We start from the raw sequence: 23241 nt of genomic DNA, 5'->3' as shown, positions 1-23241 counted from the left end.
TACTGTTGAATCTAATAGCTAGGATAAAATTGTGTACATTTTGCTTGCGTGCTTATTTTCTACCTTTCTTTCCATTTAGCTGAACAAAGGACCCAACAAGCAAGATGATTCTCCATGGATGAATCAGATTGTGAAACAGTTTAACAACATGTACCCTGTAAGGATCAAGTCTTGATTGCTATGTTTATGTGAAACCTGTTTTATTATGTATTATGTGTCCCCAAATCCTTTATGGAGCATAAAGTTATTAGATAGCACGTTGACGCTTCTTTGTCATTTTACAGAGGGATTCTGCTGAAGACTCCCTGAAGAGCAATAAGATGGATATGTCTGGAGGTAGGTCACATTCACATGTTCCTCCAGTGCTTGTATTGAGTGATGTTTGTTGGAGTCCATGAGTATTAGCATGATTTTGTAAAATCTATGACTTCTCATCTTCTGCAGGAATGACAGACAAGCGCATCGATGTTGACAAGCATGTTCTTAATATCGGAGAGTACGGGAAAAATCCTGCTTCACGCCATCAGATCCACAAAGACTCTCCTATAGACCGTAATCCCTATGTGGATAAGGTCAGTTATTTCCTATCCTGCTATAACTGTAATGGAGCCTTCATTTTGTCCAGTCTTGTATTCCTGCTTGTTCGGTACTTTAGCACCCTCTATGGGGCAAGATTGCAACTTAAAGACCTCATGATATCAAAATTGAAGTCTTACGGCTTCAAGACCAGCCAATCTCAACCTTTTTTTTTTTTTTTTTTTTTTACTGTCCCCTTTTGTCCATAATGAATATATTTCCTCTGGAAAATCTGCTTTAATTAATTTTTTTTTTTTTAAACATTTTCTAATTTACAGAAACTAGGTGTGTCCATGGATTAATAGTAGTAAATAACCTAACAATTCTAATTAGAATAAAATTTCAGTATTCCTGAAGTTAAGATCTTCAAATTAAAAAGAGTTATTAAGGGGGTGAGTTAAATTGCATTACCTTATTTTTAAGCTTATTTTGTCATCCAAAAGTTAAGTAATATCTTGTATACACATGTAAAATTTGTGGAAAGAATCCAGAAAAACAGACCAGAAATATTGATGCAAACTTTTATGTTCAGAAGAATAACCAATATGTTCAGCAAATCATGGTTTATGGCTGTGATGTGACATTGGCTGTTTAGGGGAAAAAAGTAAATGGGAAATGCTACAGCTGATTTCATGGGGTATTTAGTAGCAACTCTTTCAGTAGTCGTAGTCTTTCTTCTAATCCTAATTTTCCCATTGCTTCCCTAACTTATTAAAATTGAAGAAAGCTCTCCAGTTGCTAAAACATGCCAAAGAGGATGCTAACATTAGCCTTTCTCTCTCCTTTTCTGTGGCTGTTGATGTGTCTTTCTCTGGTGGCCTGGTGTTCCTTCTGGTCTTTGTCCAATTCCTCACTGCTGTTGTGCTCTGCGTCCTGCTCCTCTCTCTGCTTGGCCTGTGGTTGTGCTTCAGCTTTCACTGCCTGTATATGATAGATCTGTAGCAGAGGAGTCCCAAAACTCACAGATCACTTCCATGCAGAATATCAGCTTTTCCCCTACAAATAATGCACTGCCAAACCAGTGCAGCTTGCCTCACCATCCAAACTCTGCCTCTGTTAGGCAGGTGAGTTAGTGCATGCTGCTCCATGTGTGCTGAAGGTGTGAATGCACTGGTTTGCCGGATGCTCATTCACATGTGGGGTGTTATGTTTCTTCACAGAATGTAAACATGTACGGTGTCGGTAATGCAGCAGCACAGGGCCGGAATGCCCAGCAGCCTCCAGCACAACCTCTGAACTCCTCTCAGCCCAGTCTACGCAACCAAGTGCCTCCTCCACTACTTCCCTCTCAGGTAATGCCACTTGGGTTTTTAAATCCCAGCTGACTGTAAGATGAAGATGTGTGGTGTACAGGGTGCCCAAGGCCCTTGAAATATCAGGGAATTTACAAAGTGTAACTCCAGGCCTTTTTTTCCTCCTGAGAAAAATTGTGATGTCTATTTTAAAATGCAACTTACAAAACTCTTGTGGCCTTAGACTAGTCTTACAAGTGAGACTAGTCATCTTATTTTTCTTTGTTAGTTGCAGAAAAAGTAGATTGGCTTAATTTGAATCCAAAAAGACTGATTACCCATTGACTAACTGCTCGTTGGTCAGACTAGTTCTCAACTAGGTCTTATCATAGTGGTTATGCTTATGCAACTCGTCCCAGGTTTGCTTTGTTTTACGAACTGTGTTTCTCTGAAATGCTAAAAACACTGGGCCATGAGCTGCTCGCATGTAAAAACACAGTGCCGTATTTTATATCTGTCATGAAATCACAATCATATCACAATTTTTGTTTGATTTTGTTTGACTTAAAAGTATTGAGGTTCTCACTGTTGCGGCTCCACTATTTATCCACTAAGAAATATATATTATATTAAAATAAATTTTATATTAAATTAATATATGACTTAAATTATTTTTTATTAAATTAATATAATACTAATATTTGAATACACAAACTATCTATATAATAATGTATAATCAATAAATATTAAAATAAATATTCTGTTTAGTTTATATATTTAAATTTTTAGACCACATAGGTAAACTATGTACTTTTTTTTTTTCTTAATTTTTATGTATTTTTTATAACGAGGTTCATAACAAATGTCTTTTTTTTTTTTTTTTTTTTTTTCAGGTCCCGCCACCCCTGTTGAAGTACTCTGCCAATAATGGAGGTCTGAACCCTCTGTTTGGCCCACAGCAGGTGGCTATGCTGAACCAGCTGTCCCAGCTCAACCAACTGTCTCAGCTTTCTCAGATTAATCAGTTACAGGTATTGATCTTGTCGCTAGTACTAACCTAGAAGCGATAAGTTAACTCATTCCCTGTCATACTTAAAACTTACACTTTTTTTCCCCCCTTCTCAGCGTCTCATTTTGCAGCAAAAAGCGCAAAACCAGAGGGCCATGCCTGTTAACAGCCGCCAGCAACAGGAACAGGTTTGTGATCTCTTAGACTCATTTATGTGTTCCGTTTCCTTCTGTCTTGGCTTGTCTGATGTGACATTTTCCATTTGTGATGATGTGCAGGGTCGTGGTCTGGGTCCATCCCAGCAGATGATCCAGCCTCCCCGCCATCTCGATCCCTCCCTGATGAAGCAGCAGACTTCCCCTCAGCCACCCTCGCTGCACCAGCCCATGAAGTCCTATATGGAGAACTTCATGCCCCCCAATGCCTCTGACCTGCAGAAAGAACAAAGTTCCCTGAGCTCGTTCAGTAATTTCCCTTTAGGTGGGTGTCCTCCCCATCTTAATGTAGGCCAGACTGACTCTTTGTTGCACCAAGCTGCCAAGCCCAACACGATGTTTGCCTCTGACATGTCAGGCTATCAGCCAGCTGGCATTAGTCAAAGTCATAGCCTCCTAGCCCCACCTCTGAGCAATGGCCACATGGTGCCAGGCTCTCCCATCAACCCTCGGGTAGGAAAGAACTTCTGTCCTGACAGCAGCTCTCTGCCAGCAAGAGGTGAATACAGTCTTATCTATTTTGTTGTCCCCAGCAAAATTTCCTCTTGCATTTTGTATTTGAGGGAAAAGAAAACAATGCTATGTTGCAAAACCTTTTGAGTTCATACCCTTATTATTTGATTGGAAATCCAATGTTTGGCTGTATGGTGCTTCTTCTCATAATTTCTGCCGCTTGACAATAATAAGGTTGTTTTTCTTTGTATGTGCTTGTCTCCCCTTCCATATGTATTCCCATGTTTTATTGTGCACTCAGTCATTTTTTGTTGGTTGCGGTGTTGAGACTAGAGCCCTGCATTTCGGCCCGGGCCCGACGGGCCCCGAATTTTTTACATCCCTAGGGGCGGGCTTCGGGCCAATTTTCACGTCATAGTTCAGACGAGGGCCGTGCCTCGGGCCTGTTTTAGTTTTCTCCTTATTTTTATATTTTAGACATCCATCAATGTCTAAGCCAAGTGCTTAGAAAAGCGCTATATAAATGTAAGGAATTATTATTATCAATTAGTGATGGAAAAAAAATTGCCGCGCTAGTGGAAACAACACGAGACCGTGCCGCGACTGTGAAGAGCGGCTCGCCGGTGTTTAGTGTCCAGCAGCAGCGATCGCGCCGTCAGCGCAGCTGTTCTGCGTTCAAATACACGCAATAAAGCTTGCCATAAAGCCCCAGCAAAAGTAATTACCATGAATGTGTCCGAGGGAAATATTAAGGAGATATTTGAATTACTTACTAATATTTACATTTACATTTATGCATTTAGCAGACGCTTTTATCCAAAGCGACTTACATTGCATTCAAGTTACAATTTTTTTACATTTTATCAGCTCTTGCTTTCCCTGGGAATAATAAACTAGTGTTTTCTGTGTCAGTGTTGCATCAGTGTGGATTCATCTCCTCATTAGACGCGCCTTTAGAGAGAAGTGCATCTTCATGGATTAATAATGAATGAGTTTTTGTTTTTGTTTTCAATTTGATTTATTTCGTTAAGTAGTAATTTAAAGCTTTCTATAGATATATTTATCATGTCTGTGAGGCATGTATTCGCTGACTTTCGGTTCATTTTTGTGAAGCGCTCTGTTCAAGACAAGACGGCAGAAAGCGTATCGTTTTAAAAGCACAACGTTTTGTTGATATTGTGAGTGCACACAAATAGAAGTAGACCCTTTACAGTTCCGAATGATGTATTACTCTTACCTTTATGAGCAAAAATTATGGCCTATTTTAAGTTGTTTCCATTGAAAAAAAAAAATGCAATTGATTGCGCTGGTGCCTCCATGTCCTTCGCTTTAGCTTCCGTTCTCTGCACAAACTATTGGAGCGCACATTTATCTAGGTTTAACCTTTAAACATTGTTATATGCTTGAACTGTTTTATTATATCTATAGATTTTATTTTAGGCAAGTCGTGATGATTTGAGAAGGCTAAATTGATCAAACATGCTGATCAGCCTGCCGGTCTGCCGCTGGCTGCTTGGTAGTTACTTTAAGAAAGAAATAACTTGTTTAACGAACAAAAAATGCTCCAAACGTTTTTCAAAATTAATTTTAATAAAAAAATTAAAAAACGAAATATAATCACTTTGCCATTATATACAAAACTGAACTATTTTAATAGCTGAAACATGAGCCGTTTTGGGAGAAGGGGGGAAAAAAAGACGGGCTCGGGTCGGACTCGGGCCGGTAATTCTGATAAGCTGTCGGACCCGGGCCGGGCTAGGGCCTGAGCATCTTGGGCCAGGGCCAGGCTAGGGCCTAAATTTGAGGCCCGTGCAGGGCTCTAGTTGAGACTGCCATTGTGGCATGGACATTGTGTTGACTTGTGACGCTGTCTCCAAAATAAATGATTTAGAAGTACTCTTTATCAAATCTTTAATGAGGAAAAAATACTGAGTGCACTCTGATTTAAAATTGATGGAATGATCTTTTTGTTAGACCTGCTGCTGATGTTAATTCCTGGATACCAGAAATGTTGTTAACCTTATTTTCTGGCAGAATGTTTTTGTTTTTTTCTTGGTTTTTAATTTTTTTTTTTTTTTTATTATTATTATTTGTTGTATTCCTCTAGGTTTGAACTTGAATGTAAGCCACCTCGACATTGGCAGTGTTGGTTTTAAGGAGCCACAGTCCCGTCTGAAGAAGTGGACTGCCATGGACATTTCCGTTAACTCGCCACTTGATCAAAACCCCAGCAAATCTGGTACGTCTCCCCTTTTATTAGATTTTTTTGGTAATCATTCTTAGGGCTACACAGTTAATATTAAATAATTATTATAACAGCTGTGATTAATTGACAGTAGGGATGGCTCGATACCATAATTTTTGCTTCGGTACGATACCAGAATGTAATACCTCGGTATCGATACTAAATCGATACCATAGGTGACAAATAACCAGCCTCAAAAGAAAAGTGAACTGAAAACAATTTTATTAAAATAATAATAATAATAATAATAAAAACAGATTCATATCTTAATATCTTTGTATCAAACTAACAAAAAACCTACAGGGAACATGGGTTGCATTTTGATGTTGAAAGGAAAAATATAACTGAAGTAATACTATAAAAATATATTTAAATCTTATCTTTTCAGTGCAAACACATAGTGCAAACAAAATGTCTCAATGTAACAAAAAATATACCGGGAATATAGGTTACATTTTGACTGAGTTTGAAGAAAAAAATATTACAACTGAAGTAACGCAATTAATGCAACAAATGTTGCTTTATTGTAAAGTAATATTCAAAATCACATTATTATTTCTCTCTTTCTCAGATTGTTTTCAGATTTCAGACTCGGATAGCCAAAGAAAAAGCATTAAATATAAATCTCGCTCTCTTGGCTGCTTCATATTAACGGTCGGCAGCACGACAGAAACATTCCCTTCATATACTAAAATTTAGGGATATACCGATACTGAGCTCCTGTACCCATACTCGTTAAAATGCCCCGATACCACACAGCATGTGATAACGGAACAACAGGCAGCAGAATGGAGTTATTAGAGATTAAGGATGTCTACGAAGCAGATGTATGCTATGAATAATGTTAAACATTCAGCATTAATGTCTTTATAGCTGATGTGCGCTATAAAGTTTATATATAAAGTATAAAGCTATAAAATTGGATTTCGTTTCTGGTTCTGTTCCTGTCAATTTCATTCGTTTCAGTTTCGTTTTTGTTCCTTGAACCGATTCAGAGCCCTAATTCAAATTCAATTAATATTCGATTGTATGAAATGCAAGTGCATATTACGTGACCAAAACTTCACTGGTTCTAACGTGTTACACATGCACATTTGAGCTTACTGTATCACATCTGTATGTGCGTTGATTAGGGGTTGCACAGACTAGTCGACTTCAATGCTCTGCCATGACGCTTTAAGCTTGAAATCAACTAGTCGCTGGTCCTATAGAGGGCACAACAGGATGAGAAATCTTTGAAGGACTTCCACATTTACGCTTCGTTTCCAAACAGTTAAAATGACAACTAAATGCGTACTCTGAAAGCGCTCCACAAGACGTGTGATTATATTACTGGATGCTCGACATTGAACAGTAAGTTAATCGCTGTTCTAATCTAATGCGCTGCTGCACTGTAACGTGCACACACAAAGGCTACAGACAGTATCTTGTACATGACGCGCAGATCTGATAAACTGCAGCATGAACAACGACGTGCAAGTGCGTCTTCTCATTGCAAACTGAACTGAAGCATCGGGAAACACTCAGCACCATATAACGCGTAACGTTATACACAGAGCACAGCAGAAAGACATTTGGCAATCAACTTGTAATGTTTCTGCTGGCATGCATGTTCAAATGAACGTTTTAAACAGTGTTCTTGCCGTGCATACAACATATCTTATGGTACCGTATGGACGATACTACCGTTTAAAAAATGCAATGGCACCGCGGGTATTTTTAAGCTTTAGTATCACGATACTGCCGTAGTACCGGTGTATCGTGCAACCCTACTAGTAGGGAGACGCTACCAGGTAGAATTAATTCACACACACAATATCGCTCACTAATGCATTCATAGGAATGTAATCTTTACTGTGGTACTTTATCTGTATCTGATTTAAAACGAGCAGAAATCTGTGAGAAATATAAAGACAAAGACAAAAGAACTGATTCAAATGAGCTGTTATAGGAGCAATAGCCATGTGGGCTGCACTGTCATATACCATAGCTGTGCACAAGGTGTTTGAGTCTCAGCTTCAGACTTATTTGTTCATTAATGACGTCATCAGCGCCTAGTCGACTTCGACTTGACTTTAATCACATAAGTCGACTTTAAAAAATCAGAACCCCTAGCGTTGATCATTTGTAAATAAAAGTTCAAATTAAATCTGAATTTATGAATGATGCACTCACCTGTCGATCTCTTAATTCTCTGAAAAGATCAGGATGAGCAAGCGACAAATGCTTAAAAAGGTTTGATGTGTTGCCTCCTGTGGCAACACATGATTTATTGCAACGCTTGCATACAGGTGCTGTAAGGTCAGTTCGTTCACCTTTGTCATCGGTTTTGAATGCAAAGTAATGCCATATTTCATTTCTACTGTTCTCTTTATTGATTAATTTCAGGTGCGTTATAGATAGTTTCGTCTGTTTGATCCATTGCGTTGTTCTGTCGTCACATTTACCGGTTGCGCAGCAGTTTGGGAAGCACTGCCACCTACAGGTGCGCTTCGCACCAGCAGCAGCGTATGAAATACTGAATTGAGCAAAATTATGATATCGTACCGTTTGAAATATAATATACCGGTATTTTTCCAGTACCGGTATACCACGTATCCCTAATTGACACATTGATTAATTGTTAATTATATTTATTTCTTTATTTATTGCTGATATTTATTTAGAATGTGAAGTTGACTGTATAGGCAGCATTGATTATCTGATGTATAAAACAGCAGTCAATTAATTGAGTTTTGGATGCCATGCCATGCAGTTGACCTACTCAAAAAAAAAAAAAATTCTATTTAATAATGAATACAATATCAAAGGAAATATACACCAATATTTTTGTCATAATTGTGCAGCCCTAATCTTGTCTCAACAAAAAATGTTTTTCATATGCAGTCTTGAAAGTGTGCAAAAATGTCTGATGGATATGATTTTACTATAGGTGCTATAACATCTGGCCTGAGGCTTGAAGACTCACCCTTTGGTCCATATGACTTCATCAATGCCAGTAACGCTCCCATCAGTCCTCCTGGCTCTGTGGGAGATGGCTGGCCCAGCCGTGCCAAATCACCTCATGGTTCCACAAATGTCAACTGGCCACCAGGTTCGGTCCCATTCACTTCATAAATGCTTCATTTGTTCCAATCAAATCCTGCATTGGAACAAAATATTACAGAGTAGCTCAGATGGTCGAGCATGTCGCTGTGCCATTGTAGCATAAATGACACTGTGTCTTGTTTGTTTGGCAGAGTTCCGTCCTGGTGAGCCCTGGAAAGGATATCCAAACATTGATCCTGAAACTGACCCATTTGTCACTCCTGGCAGTGTGATTAATAATCTCTCCATTAATACAGTCCGGGATGTTGATCACCTCAGGGACAGGAACAATGGTAAGCAATCTGTTAAACCAGGTATATCAGTATTCATTACTGTTCAAAAGTGTTTTATTGTTTTATTTTTTTCCAGCAAGGATGCATCAGACTGATCAAAAAATAAATGCTGTTCTTTTGAACTTTGTATTCATCAAAGAGTCCATCAAAATAATTGCTGTTTCCAAAACAAATTAAATAAAAACATTAAGCAGCTGTTTTAAATATTGATAAGATTTTTTTTATTATTATTTTGGACAAAATCAGCATATTAGAATGATTTATGAAGGATTATGTGACATTCAGCTTTGCCATCACAGGATTAAATTACATTTTAAAATATATTAAAATAGACAAGTTACATTTCAATTGTAATACATTTTCACAATATTACTATTATTACTGTATTTTTGATTAAATAAATGCAGACCTCTTTCAAAAAGAGATTTCTTTCAAAGTCATTACAACAAAAATCTTACTGACCCCAGCTGTTTAAATTGTAGTGTAATTTGCAGATTTGTATGTATTAGTGTTTCCGTCAAAGAAATGTTGTTTTTTTTTCTGTTCTTCCAGGGCCATCCTCATCACTTAACACCACGCTGCCTTCAAATAGTGCCTGGACATCCATTCGTGCCTCCAACCACAATAGTTCCCTCAGCAGTACAGCACAAAGCACTTCAGGTTGGTGAGAAGCTATTTCGGAGTAGCCGCAGACTTGTGACCCTCATACACTCCTTTTTAATTTGATCTTTTTTCTTCCCTGCAGCCAGAAACAGTGACTCCAAATGGTCTCCTGGTACAGTCACCAACACCTCTTTGGCTCATGAGCTGTGGAAGGTTCCTCTCCCCTCAAAAGGTATCTCTGCTCCGTCCCGCCCCCCGCCTGGCCTGACTGGCCAGAAACAGCCCTCATCTTGGGACAACAGCTCTCTGAGACTGGCAGGCTGGGGTAGCGCTGAATCCAGATTCAACTCTGGTTAGTCCGTTATATTCTCTTTCACCTACATAAATAGTGTAAATGATGTTGCATTTAAAGAAACGAGAGAGACTTGAAATGATCATTGTCCGCAGGTTCCAGCTGGGGTGACAGCAGCTCAGGGAGAACTAATTGGCTTGTTCTCAAAAACCTCACACCTCAGGTAAGATGTTTAATGATTTGGAATGTACTGACTCGTTTTAGCAGGTTAAGCATTCACACTACCTGATTTGTGCAGCATTTTAGCAGAAAACGCATTGAAAATGCAATAAAACTGTTTATCAGCAATCAGCACACTGTTTTGCAAATTAGGGTTTTACGAATCACCCTTAATTACTAATATAGATAATTTATACTATTTTTAATACAAGTTAGAAAGAAAAACAAAACTTGTTTTAAAGGGATAGTTCACCCAAAAATTAAAATTCTGTCATTAATTACTCACCCTCATGTTGTTCCCGTAAGCCCTTCGTTCATCTTCGGAACACAAATTAAGATATTTTTTATGAAATCCGAGAGCTTTCTGACCCTCCATAGACAGCAACACAACTGAAACATTCAAGGCCCAGAAAGGTAGTAAGGACATCATTAAAATAGTCCATGTGACATCAGTGGTTCAACCCTAATTTTATGAAGCTACGAGAGTTTGTAATTCTCAATGGCCAACTCTCAGTAACTATTTTGAAATTGATGGATGTTTTTAAAGGAAATGGTCCATTTAGAAACCGACATATTGTTTTATATATAAAGCTACAGCAGAATAATTTCTTGGGTGTAACAAGTCATGCCTGTGTTTTACAGATTGATGGCTCCACCTTGCGAACTCTGTGCATGCAGCACGGTCCACTGATCACATTCCATCTGAACCTTCCCCATGGCAACGCTGTAGTCTGCTACAGCTCTAAGGAGGAGGCGGCAAAAGCCCAGAAGTCACTGCACATGTAAGTCCACCTGTTTTGTTATCGTTTTTATCGTCTTTTTTTCCCCACCAATGTGCGTAAAGAGCAGCAATGTTACAACTAAAGCTAATCATTACGAAGCCATTTAAGAGGATATTAGTGTATGTAAGTCAGCTATAAATAACTTGATCACTTCTGGAATAACTAGATTTATCATAAGCATGAATGGTTTTAATTACAGTAAACATAATTTTTAGTAAATGTACAGTTTTAGACTGCAAGTTAATTTTATCTTCTTGAGATGCTTGATTACTATTTTGATGTTTGATACATTCATGTATTACATTGAATTAATATGAATGTCAGTGCATCTTAAAACAGTATTTTTTTTTCTTCCGTTAAGAAATCAGCTTATGCAATTCAGTGATCCTATTGTCCACAGCAATATTTGAAGGCCCCACTTTTAATTTGAGGGTTTTATGTATTTTAGAGCTTGGCATAGCTAGAAAAATGTTCATTATAAAAATGCAAATGCACATGACGCTTCCGGATCAAAAAAAAAAAGGAGCCCCCTAGTGGGCACCAGCCCCCTGTTTGAGGGTGATATGCATAATACAGTTTTATCATGTACTCAGATTCTTAGAAATCAAATATTCTGGATGCATTGATCAAAATGTTTAATTAGGAGTTTTGTTTGGAATAACTCGACGTTCTATTAATATAATAGTATCCTTAGTGATTACTTCAAGGGTCTTGACCGAATCATTTCACAAACACAGTTTTTTTCCATTACAAAAATCTGTTAATGCTTGTTAAATGAATGGTGTATCAGCCTGCTTTCTCTTTCGATCAAAACCCTGAAATAATGTGCGAAGCCGATTCCAGATTTCCGGAACCCAATTCTGAAGTTCACAAAAACTTGTATGTGAGTGAGGCACCATACTGATGAAGGTTCTGCTCTTCCTCCTCAGGTGTGTTTTAGGGAACACTACTATTCTTGCAGAGTTTGCTAGTGAAGAGGAAATTAATCGTTTCTTTGCACAAGGTCAGTCAATGACTGCCTCTCCCAGCTGGCAGACGCTGGGCTCTTCTCAGAACCGGATCGGATCCATCGAGGGTTCTCACCCCTTCCCAAACCGCACTGATCCAAATCACTGGAACGGCAGCGGGCTGTCAGGAGCTGGCAGCGGAGACCTGCATGGCTCGTCTCTCTGGGGCGTTCCCAATTACTCCACAAGCCTGTGGGGCAGCCCCAGTGGTGGTGAGGGGGGGAGAATCAACAGTCCCTCCCCCATCAACTCCTTCCTTCCTGTTGACCACCTGACGGGAGGTGGGGAGTCCATGTAGTGCATCTTTCACCTTCTGACTTAAAAACAAAAAAAAGACAAAAAATAAAAAAAACGCATACAAACCCGTGACCTCAATGTGGAAATAGTTAATCATAATCATATGACCATATATATATATTATATATGAAAAAAAAAATCAAATGGCACTAGTTAGACTTTCTTCACTTACAAAAAGAAAAAAAAAAAAAAAACAATGCGGGGTCACCCTGTGGAAACAAGTTACGTTTTTTTCTGCACATATGTCCACTTTGTTTTAGCCCAAAACATATCAGTTTGAATACTTGAATTATGCAGGCCAATTCTATAATGTGAAAGGATGTATTTACACTTCCAGGTAGTGCTCTTCATACAGAAAAAAGCTTCAGTTGAGCTCATCTGTTTATTCATCATGTTTATTTGAATTCCAATTCTTTTTGTTTTGTTTTTATTATTTGCATTTTGTTTGCTGACAATGTTGGAGTTTGAGCTTTTTTAACTTTGCACTGAATGTGGTTTTTCTCAGTATAATCTGCAATATGGAGGGAGCCGACAGTTCCAGTGTAGTTGTTTACTCAAGGATGTTCTTAAAGTGTGCGCTCTACTATGCCTTGATGTACGCCTACCTTATTGTGGTATTGTGGAGTTCGAGATCAAGATATAGATGCTGACTTAGGATTATTTGATGATATTACAGAAATAAGTATTGCACCAACTTTGTTTTAAAACTAAAGAATTTAGCTCTGCAGTCTAAAAAACTGTAGCCACAGCTGTGACTTGCAAACCCGACCTGCAAGCCAGGGGGAACAGCACTTTCAAAATAGGCTTTCAATTTTGTTTTGGAGGCATCACATTGTGCCCTCTTGTTTACAAAACTTTTTGAGGGGGAAAGTATGGTCATTCTTCCTTTTATTTTAAATGGAGAAAAAAAAAAAAATGCATAAAGAATTTAAAAAATCTTACAAAAATAATAAAATTTAAAAAAAAAAAATTAAAAAAAATTATAAAAATATAAAAATACAACAACAACAACAAAAAAAAAACTTAAGAAAAAAAAAAAATCTTGAGGATGAAGATGAAGCTTTTTATCTCTGGGAATACTGATCAGTGTTTGGCCATGTTATTGGTTATTTTATCTATTCCTCTTGTCTGCTAAATAACCAGCATGGTTCTCAGGAAATATAGCCAGTTTTCCCCCATAGAAACTCCTTGTAGGAAAATCCAACTTTTAGCACTGAAACTACTTATAGCTCTGTAAGTTTTTCTCTGCCAAATAACTGCTTTAAGCTGGAGACATTCTACATACTGCTTTTCGATTATGCTGTCTTTTTATTAATGAGTGGATATGGTTTGCCGAATCACTATCTAGTCCTTCTTCCCTTATTCCCACTGAGTGGCTCAATGTTTTTCGCTTTGTGACTGTCGAAGTAACTGTCAAATGTCATAAGAAAAAGCAGAAATCTGTAACTATGCATACTGTAGCCAATGACTCGGCCTACAGAATCGCTTTTTCTTTGTCCGAAGTAATGTTTTATATGTTTCAGTAATTTGCATATACATTGTTTGATTTTTATATATATATATATATATGTATATATGTATATATATATAATTTTTTTTTTTTTCTTCATCATCGCCAGAGCTGGTGTTAAAGAAAATCTTGTTTGGTTATTTTAACAGTGCAAAAGTCGTCCACATTTCATTGCCTTGATTCAAATTGTGTCCGAAGATGCAACAAGTCAAGTGGCTTTTAACTGTTTACAAATAGAAAATGATTGTAATGTGTACAGTTTGGTTGTGTTAATCTGAAGTTCCTTACAATATTAATAAATCAATGTTTTGGCTGCTCATTACCATTTTATTTTCATTTAATTTAATTTTTTTTTTCTCCCCCTTTCCCTCCCCTTTTTTTCCCCTTCCTCAAAGCTGGTTTGTCATTGAAAATGGCTTGCCTCTGTACTTGTGGCCAAGGAAGGCTGGATTAGAGGTGAATGTAATCTATTGCTGGTAGTTTAAATAATGTGCGTAGATTTACAGACTATTTACCTTTTATCGTACTATATTTTAGGTGCACAATTTCTGAGACGCTTCAAGAGCGAGAGGGAGAGAAAGATGTCAGCATTAGGCTAAGCCATGGACCTTAATATTTGTTTAAGCTGTTTCTCCATTTTGTTTTATTTGAGAAGTAGAACTTGCGTGCGTGGTGTGTTAACTTATCCATATTTAATGACTCTTCGTACAAAACCCTGAGTATTACCCTCACTTTATGGTTGCGTGCCAGTATTGAACCATTTTAAGTAACTGCTTTACCAAATATACTTCAATCAAAGGATTTGTTTACTTAATTCCAGACCTGGTTTATCTTTGTTTGTTGGACAAATTCTAAGTGGAACATTGGAGAGAAACTACATAACGAAAGCCGAAAATTAGTTTTTGGAATTGCACTTGGTGTACATAATGAACTAGAAAAGCTTGTACTGTATTTGTGTTCTGGAGGCGGAGTGTAGCTTTTGGAGACTGGACGGCATGGACGGAGGACTTTGCCTTTTGTTTGTCTTTTTATTCTTCGTGTACATTGACTAGACTCTTAAAGCGTGCGTTTGTGCCTGCGTGCTTGAGTGGTCTGCTCCATTCCTGCGCATCAGGAGCCCAAGTATTCTCCTCTTGTTTAGGGGGCGTATAACTGCAGGTATCGCCGATGGTTTTGCCGTGACTTTGTTTACTCCCTCGATGTGGATCGCTCAATCTTTTGTGCTTTAGTTACATGTTTATATGCGTCCGGGGTAGCGTTAGTCCTTTCTAAGGAGTGCTACGCTGAGCTTTACCAATGGTTCTGAATGGGTTCTTCCCTGCCATCTTGGCAAACGTGCTAGTTTCCCCGTTCTTCGTGGCTTTTTACTTTCGGAAGCGTAGGGAAAAGCCATTGGCACCCAGTTTATTTCCACTTTTAATTGTTGTTTTTTTTGTCCCCCTCCCCTATTTTCCTCAATTTTGTTTTATGTATGTGCAGCTTTTTTGGTGTCAGACAGAACTGTCATGCTGAGACATTTTGATAATTCACTGTCATGCCAAATTATCAAGCAGGGGGAGGAAAGGGATTTGTTCTTTTGTAAAAGCTGGACAATGTATATGCTTCAAATGTCACTTGCAAAATGGATGTTTTGAGGATATTCATGAGCAATGTACAATCCCCATTTTTATAGCCAGGTTGAACGTAGAGGAAAACGAAAAGTGACTTGGCCTGACATTCTACTTTTGTACTGAAAATGTCATTCTTTTCTGATTTATCCTGTGAGCAAATATACCCTCGTCTTTTAAATGGTTCCTACTGTTGAACAATGTGCTAAGGCAATTGACTTAAACTGTGAGTATTGCTGTCATGTCATTATAAACCTGAAAAGCTTTAGTAAAACCAGCACAAGAAACGGATGAACGAGAGTTTAAATCGAAACTTCCACCATGGGGAAATTCTAAGAGAGTCTATGCAGTGTAGGGTGAGGCTTCCATGTCTGTGTCTTTGCTTATTAAAATCCTGGCCGCGGTTGCGGTGGGATTTAAAAATCCGATTCCTGTAATGTGCCATGATTGAAATTTTCTTTAACTTTTTGTCACGAAAAATTGGCCAGTTGTAGCAAATGGAGGGTTGCATTAACATTTCCTTTTTCACAGCGCTCCTCACAGAACGGGCTGTGGAATAGCAAATTCTCAACTCCAACATTTCTTCTAGTGGTCTGTCAAGAAATAGTTTGCTCACATGTAACCTATATGCACACTGCTTTGGTAGACTGTTTGAAAATTAATCGAAATAAACATCAATAAGATAACTTAAATGAGCAGGAAGTTCTTTTCAGCGTCTTCCTGGGGTCATCTTAGAATTTTAACTTGGGGAACTGCACTTTTTGAAGGACAATCCTTATTTGTATTGGTAACAATTGACACAAGGTTTAGTCTAGTAATACATGGTAGATACTCAAATGTGTAGTGATGAATGTTTCCTGTAATGCTGTTTTATTTTAATTTTTTTTTTCTTCTTTGTTGCTTGGTTTTCAATTTTAGTACCCTTAAGTGCATATGTAACGAGGTAGAGGTAATAGAGTAGTTTTTAGGTCTTTTGTTGGCTGTACTTGTAGACTGATAATAACTGTTTGTAAAGTCCTGATCTTGATATCGGAATACAAAGCTGTATAACTTGGGTACAACCCGCAATAAAGCCTAACAGTGATATGGTGTGCAATGGTGTTTTTTTCTCTTTAATATACTTTTACTGCAAGTGAATTACCAAGAATCTCATCATTTACATGGAATACACAACTAATTTGCTTAGTATCATGGGTTATGGAGAGCTCCTTATGGAAATGTTTAAGAATCTCATTTTGATTACCATAAATGTTTTACCTACGGGTATGTAGAGGACTTCTACATACAAAAACATAAACAGTGCTTTTAAAAGCGGTTTAAAATGTTTGTTTACATGACAAAGACTCCAGTCATACAGTGGCTATAAAAAGTTTTATTCTACATGAATGTGGGATCATTGAAATTGTTTTAGTTCAGAAATCCTGCCATTATTGGTCATTGCAGAATCAATCGTGGGTGACATAGGTTTGAGTGTTTTCAGAGTCATGGAAAAACCTAAAAAAAAAAATTAATTTAACTTAGTTATGCTATAAAAAATAGTTGGACGAACTGGTTCACAAATCAGCCTGAATTTTTTAAAACTTTATCTAGTGAGCATAAGCAAACAGTCTTGGACACATAAATTAAAGTGTGGTAAATCTGCCTCAGTATGTCAGGCTGTCTAATGAGGTTTTGAAAGTTCCACACATTTTAAAATCATCCTACAATTTACTTGCACTTATGCATTTTAAACTGGTGAAATGATGCAGTATTTTGATGAGAATATTGCACAGCAGTGTTAAAGCTCTTGCACTGACCTTGAATTTAAGTTGCAGTAACACTGCCCATACACTAGAGGCTTCACTTGGGGTATCATGACAAACCAAAGAATTACAATTTAGTCTTGGCTTTATTTTCAGCTCAAGTTCCCAAGAGTTTATAGTGACATTTTCATTAAATACAACAGTACACGACAAGGCAGTTGACTCCATAAGCAAGAGACAGAAGAAAATGGTATGACAGAAACAGGACACTGTGTGGATGCAGCTGATCCACATCCATATTGTTCAATACAGAGTCAATCCTCCGTACCTGCAAAAAAAAAAAAACATTTGTGAGACTAAGATAAAATTACCAAGCATGCAAAGGTAACCTACAATCTTAAGCATTAGCTCAAAAAACAGGATGCACATACCATATAGCTTGCTTCTATTCATACACGTCTTTTTTATCTGCAATGAACTGTACGATCTCCGCAGGAGTCATAAGCTTCTCGGCCTCTGCATCTGGGATCTCAAATCCTGTGGATTGAACAATGTGTTTTTCACAATTCAAATGAAATGTTTAGAAGGTGCATCACAGTTGTCAAATGCTTTAATGATACAGGAACAAACCCATACTAACCAAACTCATCTTCCATAGCCATTATAATCTCCACCTGGTCCAAGCTGTCCAGCCCCAGATCTTTCATGAAATGAGACGATGTTTGCAGCTTGAGGAGGAAACAAGCATCAGAGATTGATGCTAGGAATAATGTATTATACAATATCTCAATCTAAACAAAGCAGCTTGTCGAACTACAAAAACTACATTTGTTTAACTACATTAGTTAACAAACTAACACTAAAAATACTTCTAAAGCATTTATTAATCTTAGTTAACGTCAACATTTATACTTAATATATTATGAAAGTAAAAAGTCGTATCTGTTAATTTAATGGCCCTGAGTGAACATGAACTAACGATGAAAAGTTGAATTTTTATTAAGGTTAACAAAAATGAATAAATGCTGTAACAAATGCAACGCACATTGTTAGTTAATGCATTAAATAATGGAAAATTGTTGTAATGTATTAAAATATGGTGGATAGGCATGCAGTTTCCAGTTAACACAGAAATTGCGTATCATTGTCCTTCAAATTTCAGTATTTGGAGATTATCATATACAAAACCACCTATGTAATGTTACGGTGCAGAGGGCAAGTAGGAAGCATCTCTCACCTTCTCTGGACTGATCTTGTCATACAGTTTAAGGACGTACATGACACGCTCTTCGATGTTCTCTAAAGTGAGGGGTGGAAGATCCCCGTAGTGCCGACACTGATGTACAGACGGGCCTAAAATCTGGAGACATTCAAACATTTACATTTATTCACTTAGCAGATGCTTCATCCAAAATGACTTGCAGATGAGGAACATAAGCTATTCATATCCCAGAGCCAACAATATTCACAGCACACATTACCAGCTTTATTAGAAGGAAGATAATTAGGGGGAAAAAAACATAAGCTCTACCAAATGAAGAGATAATTCACCCAAAATGGTCTTTATTATTATTTTTTATTTTCCCCCTCAGTAATAAACCAAAGATCTTGGACAGAATGTTAGAGAATGTTGCATCTTTTCCATACAGTCAAATGAAGTGGCTGTCATTCTTTTGTGTCCCACAGAAGGACTTCAGTCAAACAGGTTTGGAACCCCACGATGACAGTGAACTATCACTTTAATAATAGCTACAATAAAAGAAACAAAGAGCAGCAGCCGTAAAGATTCACACAGTCATCATCGTATATAAACCATTAGCGTTTTAATAAGTTGACTGATCAGCTATTTAAAGTCTTGTAGGTCACACCTTGAAAACAGTAATAACTGATGCGGATGGTGCATGTTGTGAATGCACACCAAGTTACTTTAACTGTGTAGGGCTCCCAGCTGTCATGCACGAATAGGTTTGTCGGAAAGACACAGGTAGGTCACAAGAGTAATCCTGCACTAGTAGGCCACAGACAAACATCCCCCTCTGCAGAAAGCTCACCCGCACTGGTTGAGTCCACCACGTCCGCTGGCTGCATGACAGGACAGAGAGCGCTCGCTGCTTTGAGACGAGGGGCGCGCAGGCGGATCTAGTGAGCACGCTGCCATGATTTAACCTTGCAGTGGCGCGAGCGACGGAGCGCACACAGTATGCAAGCGCACGGGACGCCATGTCTGTGAATTTCTATCCCACAATTCAATGCGACAAACTGGACATAAGTTTGACATGCGCGTGCGCACTTTGTCAGGGCAAGTCCGGCTGTTTTCGGCGAATCGGTTCTTTTGAACAGTTTGTTCAAAACTGAAGGAATCAAATTGATTGAAAAGATCCGATTTAAACGAATGGTTCACTCGCGAATCATGCGTTAATATTAAAAGAACGTTTCTGCGAGTCGGTTCTTTCGAACAGTTCGTTTCAAAGAATCGGTTAGAAATGGAACCGAATAGAGAAAAGATCCAACTCAGAAGAACAACTATTTCACAAATCAGAATTAGAGAAACGACTATTTTACTCTTTTATTTTATATATTATTTATTAAGTTATATTTAACTGATTCCCTTTGAATTAGACCATTTAATAAGACCATTTAATTATGGAATACTCGTGCAAAATAGTTGAAATAATGAGGCTTTTATTTTGAAACTAGTATGTCTGCCAGTTACGCATGGGATCTTACAGAAATGGTCTATCAAAGTAAATGTGTTTACTCTACGCTGTTAGCTAGAAACGAAAAGCAGTCAATGTAATAACTTTTTGCACGACGTCAGTTGAATAAAATGTGTGCGATCTAATGCTTCCTCTAAAGGAGAAGGTTTGCTCTGCGCAGAGGGAAGATAAACAAGACTGGATGTAAATAATTCACAAGCAGCATGCTGCACAACAACAGGGGTCAACAACAATACAAGTACAGCGGTAACAAGACAAACAGCATTTGCCAACTGTGCCTTTAATGGGCAGTCTTTATTAGTCAATATGCATTATTTAAATGTGTTTCAAATACTGTCACAAAACTTATTGATGTGCCACACAGAATAACACTGGTCTTGCTTTGTACGAGAAGGGGAACATGGAGCCTGCGAGCCTGGAGAACTTGTGTGTTTTGTACCACAGCGCAAACTATATAGTTGTCAACAAACACTGGGATGTTCGTATTGACAGCAAGATGTGGTATGAGAAACAGACTGTCCAGAGTCAGCTGAAGCATCGCTTCCCAGAGCTTGCAGATCCTGGCACCTACTACGGCTTCAGGTCTTTTTCTCAGGTTTTCTGTTACTCTGCAATGTGCTGAGACAAACAATAATTTAAAGTAGCTCATGCATCTTTTCAGTAGTTCATTCATATGTATTCTTCTTATATTCTGCAGGTTTTGCCATCAACTGGATTTCTCTACCAGTGGTGCTTTGTGTGTAGCACTGAACAAGGCAGCAGCAGGACAAGCGTACCGCTGTTTTAAGGACAGACTTGTTACCAAAGCTTATCTCGCTCTGGTACTGTAACATTCAGACATTCAATGGATGTATAAAAGGTTTTTCATAATAATATAGGCCATTTATATTTCCTGTGCAGGTCCGTGGCACTGTGGCTGAGGAAAAAATGACCCTGGACTTTGCAATCGGCAAGAACACAACAGAGGGCAAAACCCATATGATGTGTACTGAAGGAACAGAAGGTCAGAATCTCTTTTGCTGTGAATTAAACTCAAATGTTAAAAATAGTTCACCAAAAAATGAAAATTAGCTGACAATTTACTCACCCTCAGGCCATTTGGAAAACTTTTGCATTACATGACTTGCTCACCAATGGATCCTCTGCAGTGAATGGGTGCCGTCAGAATGAGAGTCCAAACAGCTGATAAAAATGTCACAATAATCCACAATAATCCACACAACTCCAGCCCATCAATTAATGTCTTGTGAAGTGAAAAGCCATGTGAAAATCTTTGTAAGCAACAAATCCATTATTAAGGCGGTTTAACTTTAAACAGTCCCTTCTGGCCAAAATAATCCATAATAATGCTTCCTTCAGTGGAAAAAATTAATCCCCTATTCTTCTATCAACGTCAATAATCCACTGACATATTTGTTTAAAACTGTTCTGGATTGTTTTTGCCTGTAAACAGTGCTTGATCTGTGTATATTGCTCTCCTGATTCAAACATTAATTTTTCCACCAGAGAAAGCAATATTATGGCTAGAGGCATCATATTTTAGCTGGAAGATAAAAATGTCTTAATCATAAATTTGTTTCTTACAAACACACAGCTTTTCAATCCACAAGATGTTAATTGATGGACTGGAATCACTTTTTATCAGCTGTTTGGACTTCCGTTCATTGCAGAGGATCAAGTGATATAATGCTATTATATTATATTATTTTATAATTTATCCAATTCTGTTTCGATGAAGAAACAAACTCATCTACATCTTGTATAGCCTAAGGGCGAGTACGTTTTCATTTTTTGGATGAACTATCAGAAACTAATAGAAATTCATTCATGCATCGATTTCATATTGTGTGTGGTAGGTTGTGAGAATCCTAAACCCTGCCAAACAGAGCTGACAGTTTTAGAGTATGGAGAATATGACAGAGATCCAGTCACAAAAGTGCTTCTGCAGCCTCTGACAGGTACAGTATCATCAACAATACAGACAAAGTATAGATGAAACACACTGTCAAATGGAAAAAGTCTAAATATCAAACACCCTGTAGGACGGACGCACCAGCTCCGAGTTCACTGCAGTGCCATTGGTCACCCCATAGTGGGAGACTACACGTACAGTCTCCGCACAGACAATGCTCCGTATCGCATGATGCTGCACGCCTACTTCTTGCACATCCCACTAGAGAATGATCCCATTCACGTCACAGCCCCAGATCCCATTGTACCCACCCTCGACTCCAAATGGGCACCACAAAGATGTGTGAATGTTCTGGAGGACCTACTGAAGAATATTTTGACAAAACCACAAACTGAAATCCAAGAAGAACCAGAGCCAGTGCACAGGAGGAGCAGCCCAGTGGAGAGTGATGAGCAACAGGCACAGTGTCAGCAGTGGTTATGTGAATGGAATCTGGACTGAGGAACCCTTCCGCTGTTTTACCAGTACAACACTGAAGCTACACTGCAGTGTCCCCAGCTCTATAGAGTACTCTTTTCTTTAAATGGTAGTGGGTAGCTAGCACTTAGCATACTTATAACAGTATACAGTAAGAACAGAAGGCATAAAGGAGTTTTGGCTGACCCCCCACGCTTTTGTCAATTTACACCTACCATTCAAAAGTTTGGGGTCGGTAAGATTTACAGTATTTTTTATTTTTTTTAAAGAAAGTCAATTGCTTACCAAGCCTGCTTTTATACGATCCAAAATAGACTAAAAACGGTAACATTGTTCAATATTCTTACAATTTTAAAGAACTGTTTTCCATTTGAATACATTTTAAAATGTAACTATTTACTGAATACATAAATTTATTGCTGAATAAAATTAATTTAAAAAAGAAAATCTTACTGACTCTGAACATTTGAACAGTATTATACCTAATTTGAACAAAAAATATCAAAAGAAGTATAGCATGTCATTGGAGTGCCGAGGGGAATAACTTTTTAAAAATCCTCCCAATTAAGTATCTTTACCTCTTTCAAATGCAAGTATGCTATGTGTACAAGTGGTATTGTTCATTGTATGAATGCGTAACTATGGTTTTAGCTTTTGTGCTTTTAAAGCAATAGAGATTTTATTTTTTATGATTTATTTTTCTTTTATTGTTACTTTTTTGTTTTGGGGATCAGTTTCGTTGCAATCTGGAAGGGGCCAAGACCTGCCTGTTTCCACTACATAAACAGGCAAGTTACAGTCTGAAAGGTCTTCTTGATTTCTGTACTTAACATGAATCATGTTTATAGAAATTCATTGCTTCATATAGACTGAACAATCCCTACCTCAAAAACTAAAACTGTTGCTTTGGCAAATGAAATTAAAGTATGTAATTGAATGAGTCTATCTACGGAGTATTTTTGCATG

General features: G+C 37.9%; 3 protein-coding genes across 12 annotated transcripts in view; 2 read left to right on the top strand and 1 right to left on the bottom strand.

The window, feature by feature from the left end:
- Positions 1–16511, top strand: part of LOC131533715 (trinucleotide repeat-containing gene 6A protein-like) — a 68339-nt gene extending 51828 nt beyond the window's left edge. For 5 of the 8 annotated variants that reach the window (XM_058766155.1, XM_058766137.1, XM_058766145.1 and 2 more), the window contains 16 exons: positions 80–157; positions 285–336; positions 445–572; positions 1488–1640; positions 1737–1868; positions 2702–2839; positions 2934–3005; positions 3096–3531; positions 5593–5724; positions 8663–8824; positions 8970–9110; positions 9663–9770; positions 9856–10065; positions 10161–10228; positions 10867–11006; positions 11936–16511. In XM_058766155.1, the coding sequence (XP_058622138.1) occupies positions 80–157; positions 285–336; positions 445–572; positions 1488–1640; positions 1737–1868; positions 2702–2839; positions 2934–3005; positions 3096–3531; positions 5593–5724; positions 8663–8824; positions 8970–9110; positions 9663–9770; positions 9856–10065; positions 10161–10228; positions 10867–11006; positions 11936–12311 (2526 nt within the window). In that variant the 3' untranslated portion in view covers positions 12312–16511. The remainder of the gene's footprint in view (positions 1–79; positions 158–284; positions 337–444; positions 573–1487; positions 1641–1736; positions 1869–2701; positions 2840–2933; positions 3006–3095; positions 3532–5592; positions 5725–8662; positions 8825–8969; positions 9111–9662; positions 9771–9855; positions 10066–10160; positions 10229–10866; positions 11007–11935) is intronic. The other 3 variants (XM_058766191.1, XM_058766201.1, XM_058766182.1) reach the window with 3 other exon arrangements.
- A 785-nt stretch (positions 16512–17296) lies between these two features.
- On the bottom strand, positions 17297–19439 carry ndufab1b (NADH:ubiquinone oxidoreductase subunit AB1b). Its single transcript, XM_058766214.1, has 5 exons — positions 19221–19439; positions 18407–18529; positions 17810–17897; positions 17601–17706; positions 17297–17497 (listed from the first exon to the last, which is right to left on the bottom strand). The coding sequence occupies exons 1-4, from the start codon at positions 19389–19391 to the stop codon at positions 17615–17617; spliced, it is 474 nt and encodes a 157-aa protein (XP_058622197.1). The 5' UTR covers positions 19392–19439; the 3' UTR covers positions 17297–17497; positions 17601–17614.
- Positions 19440–19762: 323 nt separating this feature from the next.
- rpusd1 (RNA pseudouridine synthase domain containing 1) lies at positions 19763–23220 on the top strand. 3 transcript variants are annotated; one of them, XM_058771797.1, is made up of 6 exons: positions 19763–20124; positions 20281–20468; positions 20584–20707; positions 20787–20889; positions 21743–21844; positions 21929–23220. In XM_058771797.1, exons 2-6 carry the CDS (start codon positions 20287–20289, stop codon positions 22297–22299), a joined length of 882 nt encoding a protein of 293 aa, XP_058627780.1. In that variant the 5' UTR covers positions 19763–20124; positions 20281–20286; the 3' UTR covers positions 22300–23220. The 3 variants fall into 3 exon arrangements, with proteins under 3 accessions (XP_058627780.1, XP_058627779.1, XP_058627778.1); XM_058771796.1 differs by having other exon boundaries at positions 19765–20132; XM_058771795.1 differs by having other exon boundaries at positions 19768–20132; positions 20251–20468.
- The last annotated feature ends 21 nt before the right edge of the window (positions 23221–23241 follow it).

This window comes from Onychostoma macrolepis, chromosome 03 (genome assembly GCF_012432095.1).
Source record: "Onychostoma macrolepis isolate SWU-2019 chromosome 03, ASM1243209v1, whole genome shotgun sequence".
NCBI classification, from domain to species: domain Eukaryota; kingdom Metazoa; phylum Chordata; class Actinopteri; order Cypriniformes; family Cyprinidae; genus Onychostoma; species Onychostoma macrolepis.
Note: the sequence above shows the minus strand (reverse complement) of the source record. Positions and strands in the feature narration are given on the sequence as shown.

What these genes read in the sequence shown, in the direction of transcription:
- ndufab1b (XM_058766214.1), bottom strand. Translation starts at nt 19,391, where the DNA reads ATGGCGTCCCGTGCGCTTGCATACTGTGTGCGCTCCGTCGCTCGCGCC. An exon ending in ACAAGATCAGTCCAGAGAAG is followed by an intron (nt 17,898 to 18,406) that starts GTGAGAGATGCT and finishes TTCCTCCTCAAG; the next exon opens with CTGCAAACATCGTCTCATTT. An exon ending in GGCTATGGAAGATGAGTTTG is followed by an intron (nt 17,707 to 17,809) that starts GTTAGTATGGGT and finishes TTCAATCCACAG; the next exon opens with GATTTGAGATCCCAGATGCA.
- rpusd1 (XM_058771797.1), top strand. Translation starts at nt 20,287, where the DNA reads ATGGAGCCTGCGAGCCTGGAGAACTTGTGTGTTTTGTACCACAGCGCA. An exon ending in CCAAAGCTTATCTCGCTCTG is followed by an intron (nt 20,708 to 20,786) that starts GTACTGTAACAT and finishes TTTCCTGTGCAG; the next exon opens with GTCCGTGGCACTGTGGCTGA. An exon ending in GCTTCTGCAGCCTCTGACAG is followed by an intron (nt 21,845 to 21,928) that starts GTACAGTATCAT and finishes AACACCCTGTAG; the next exon opens with GACGGACGCACCAGCTCCGA.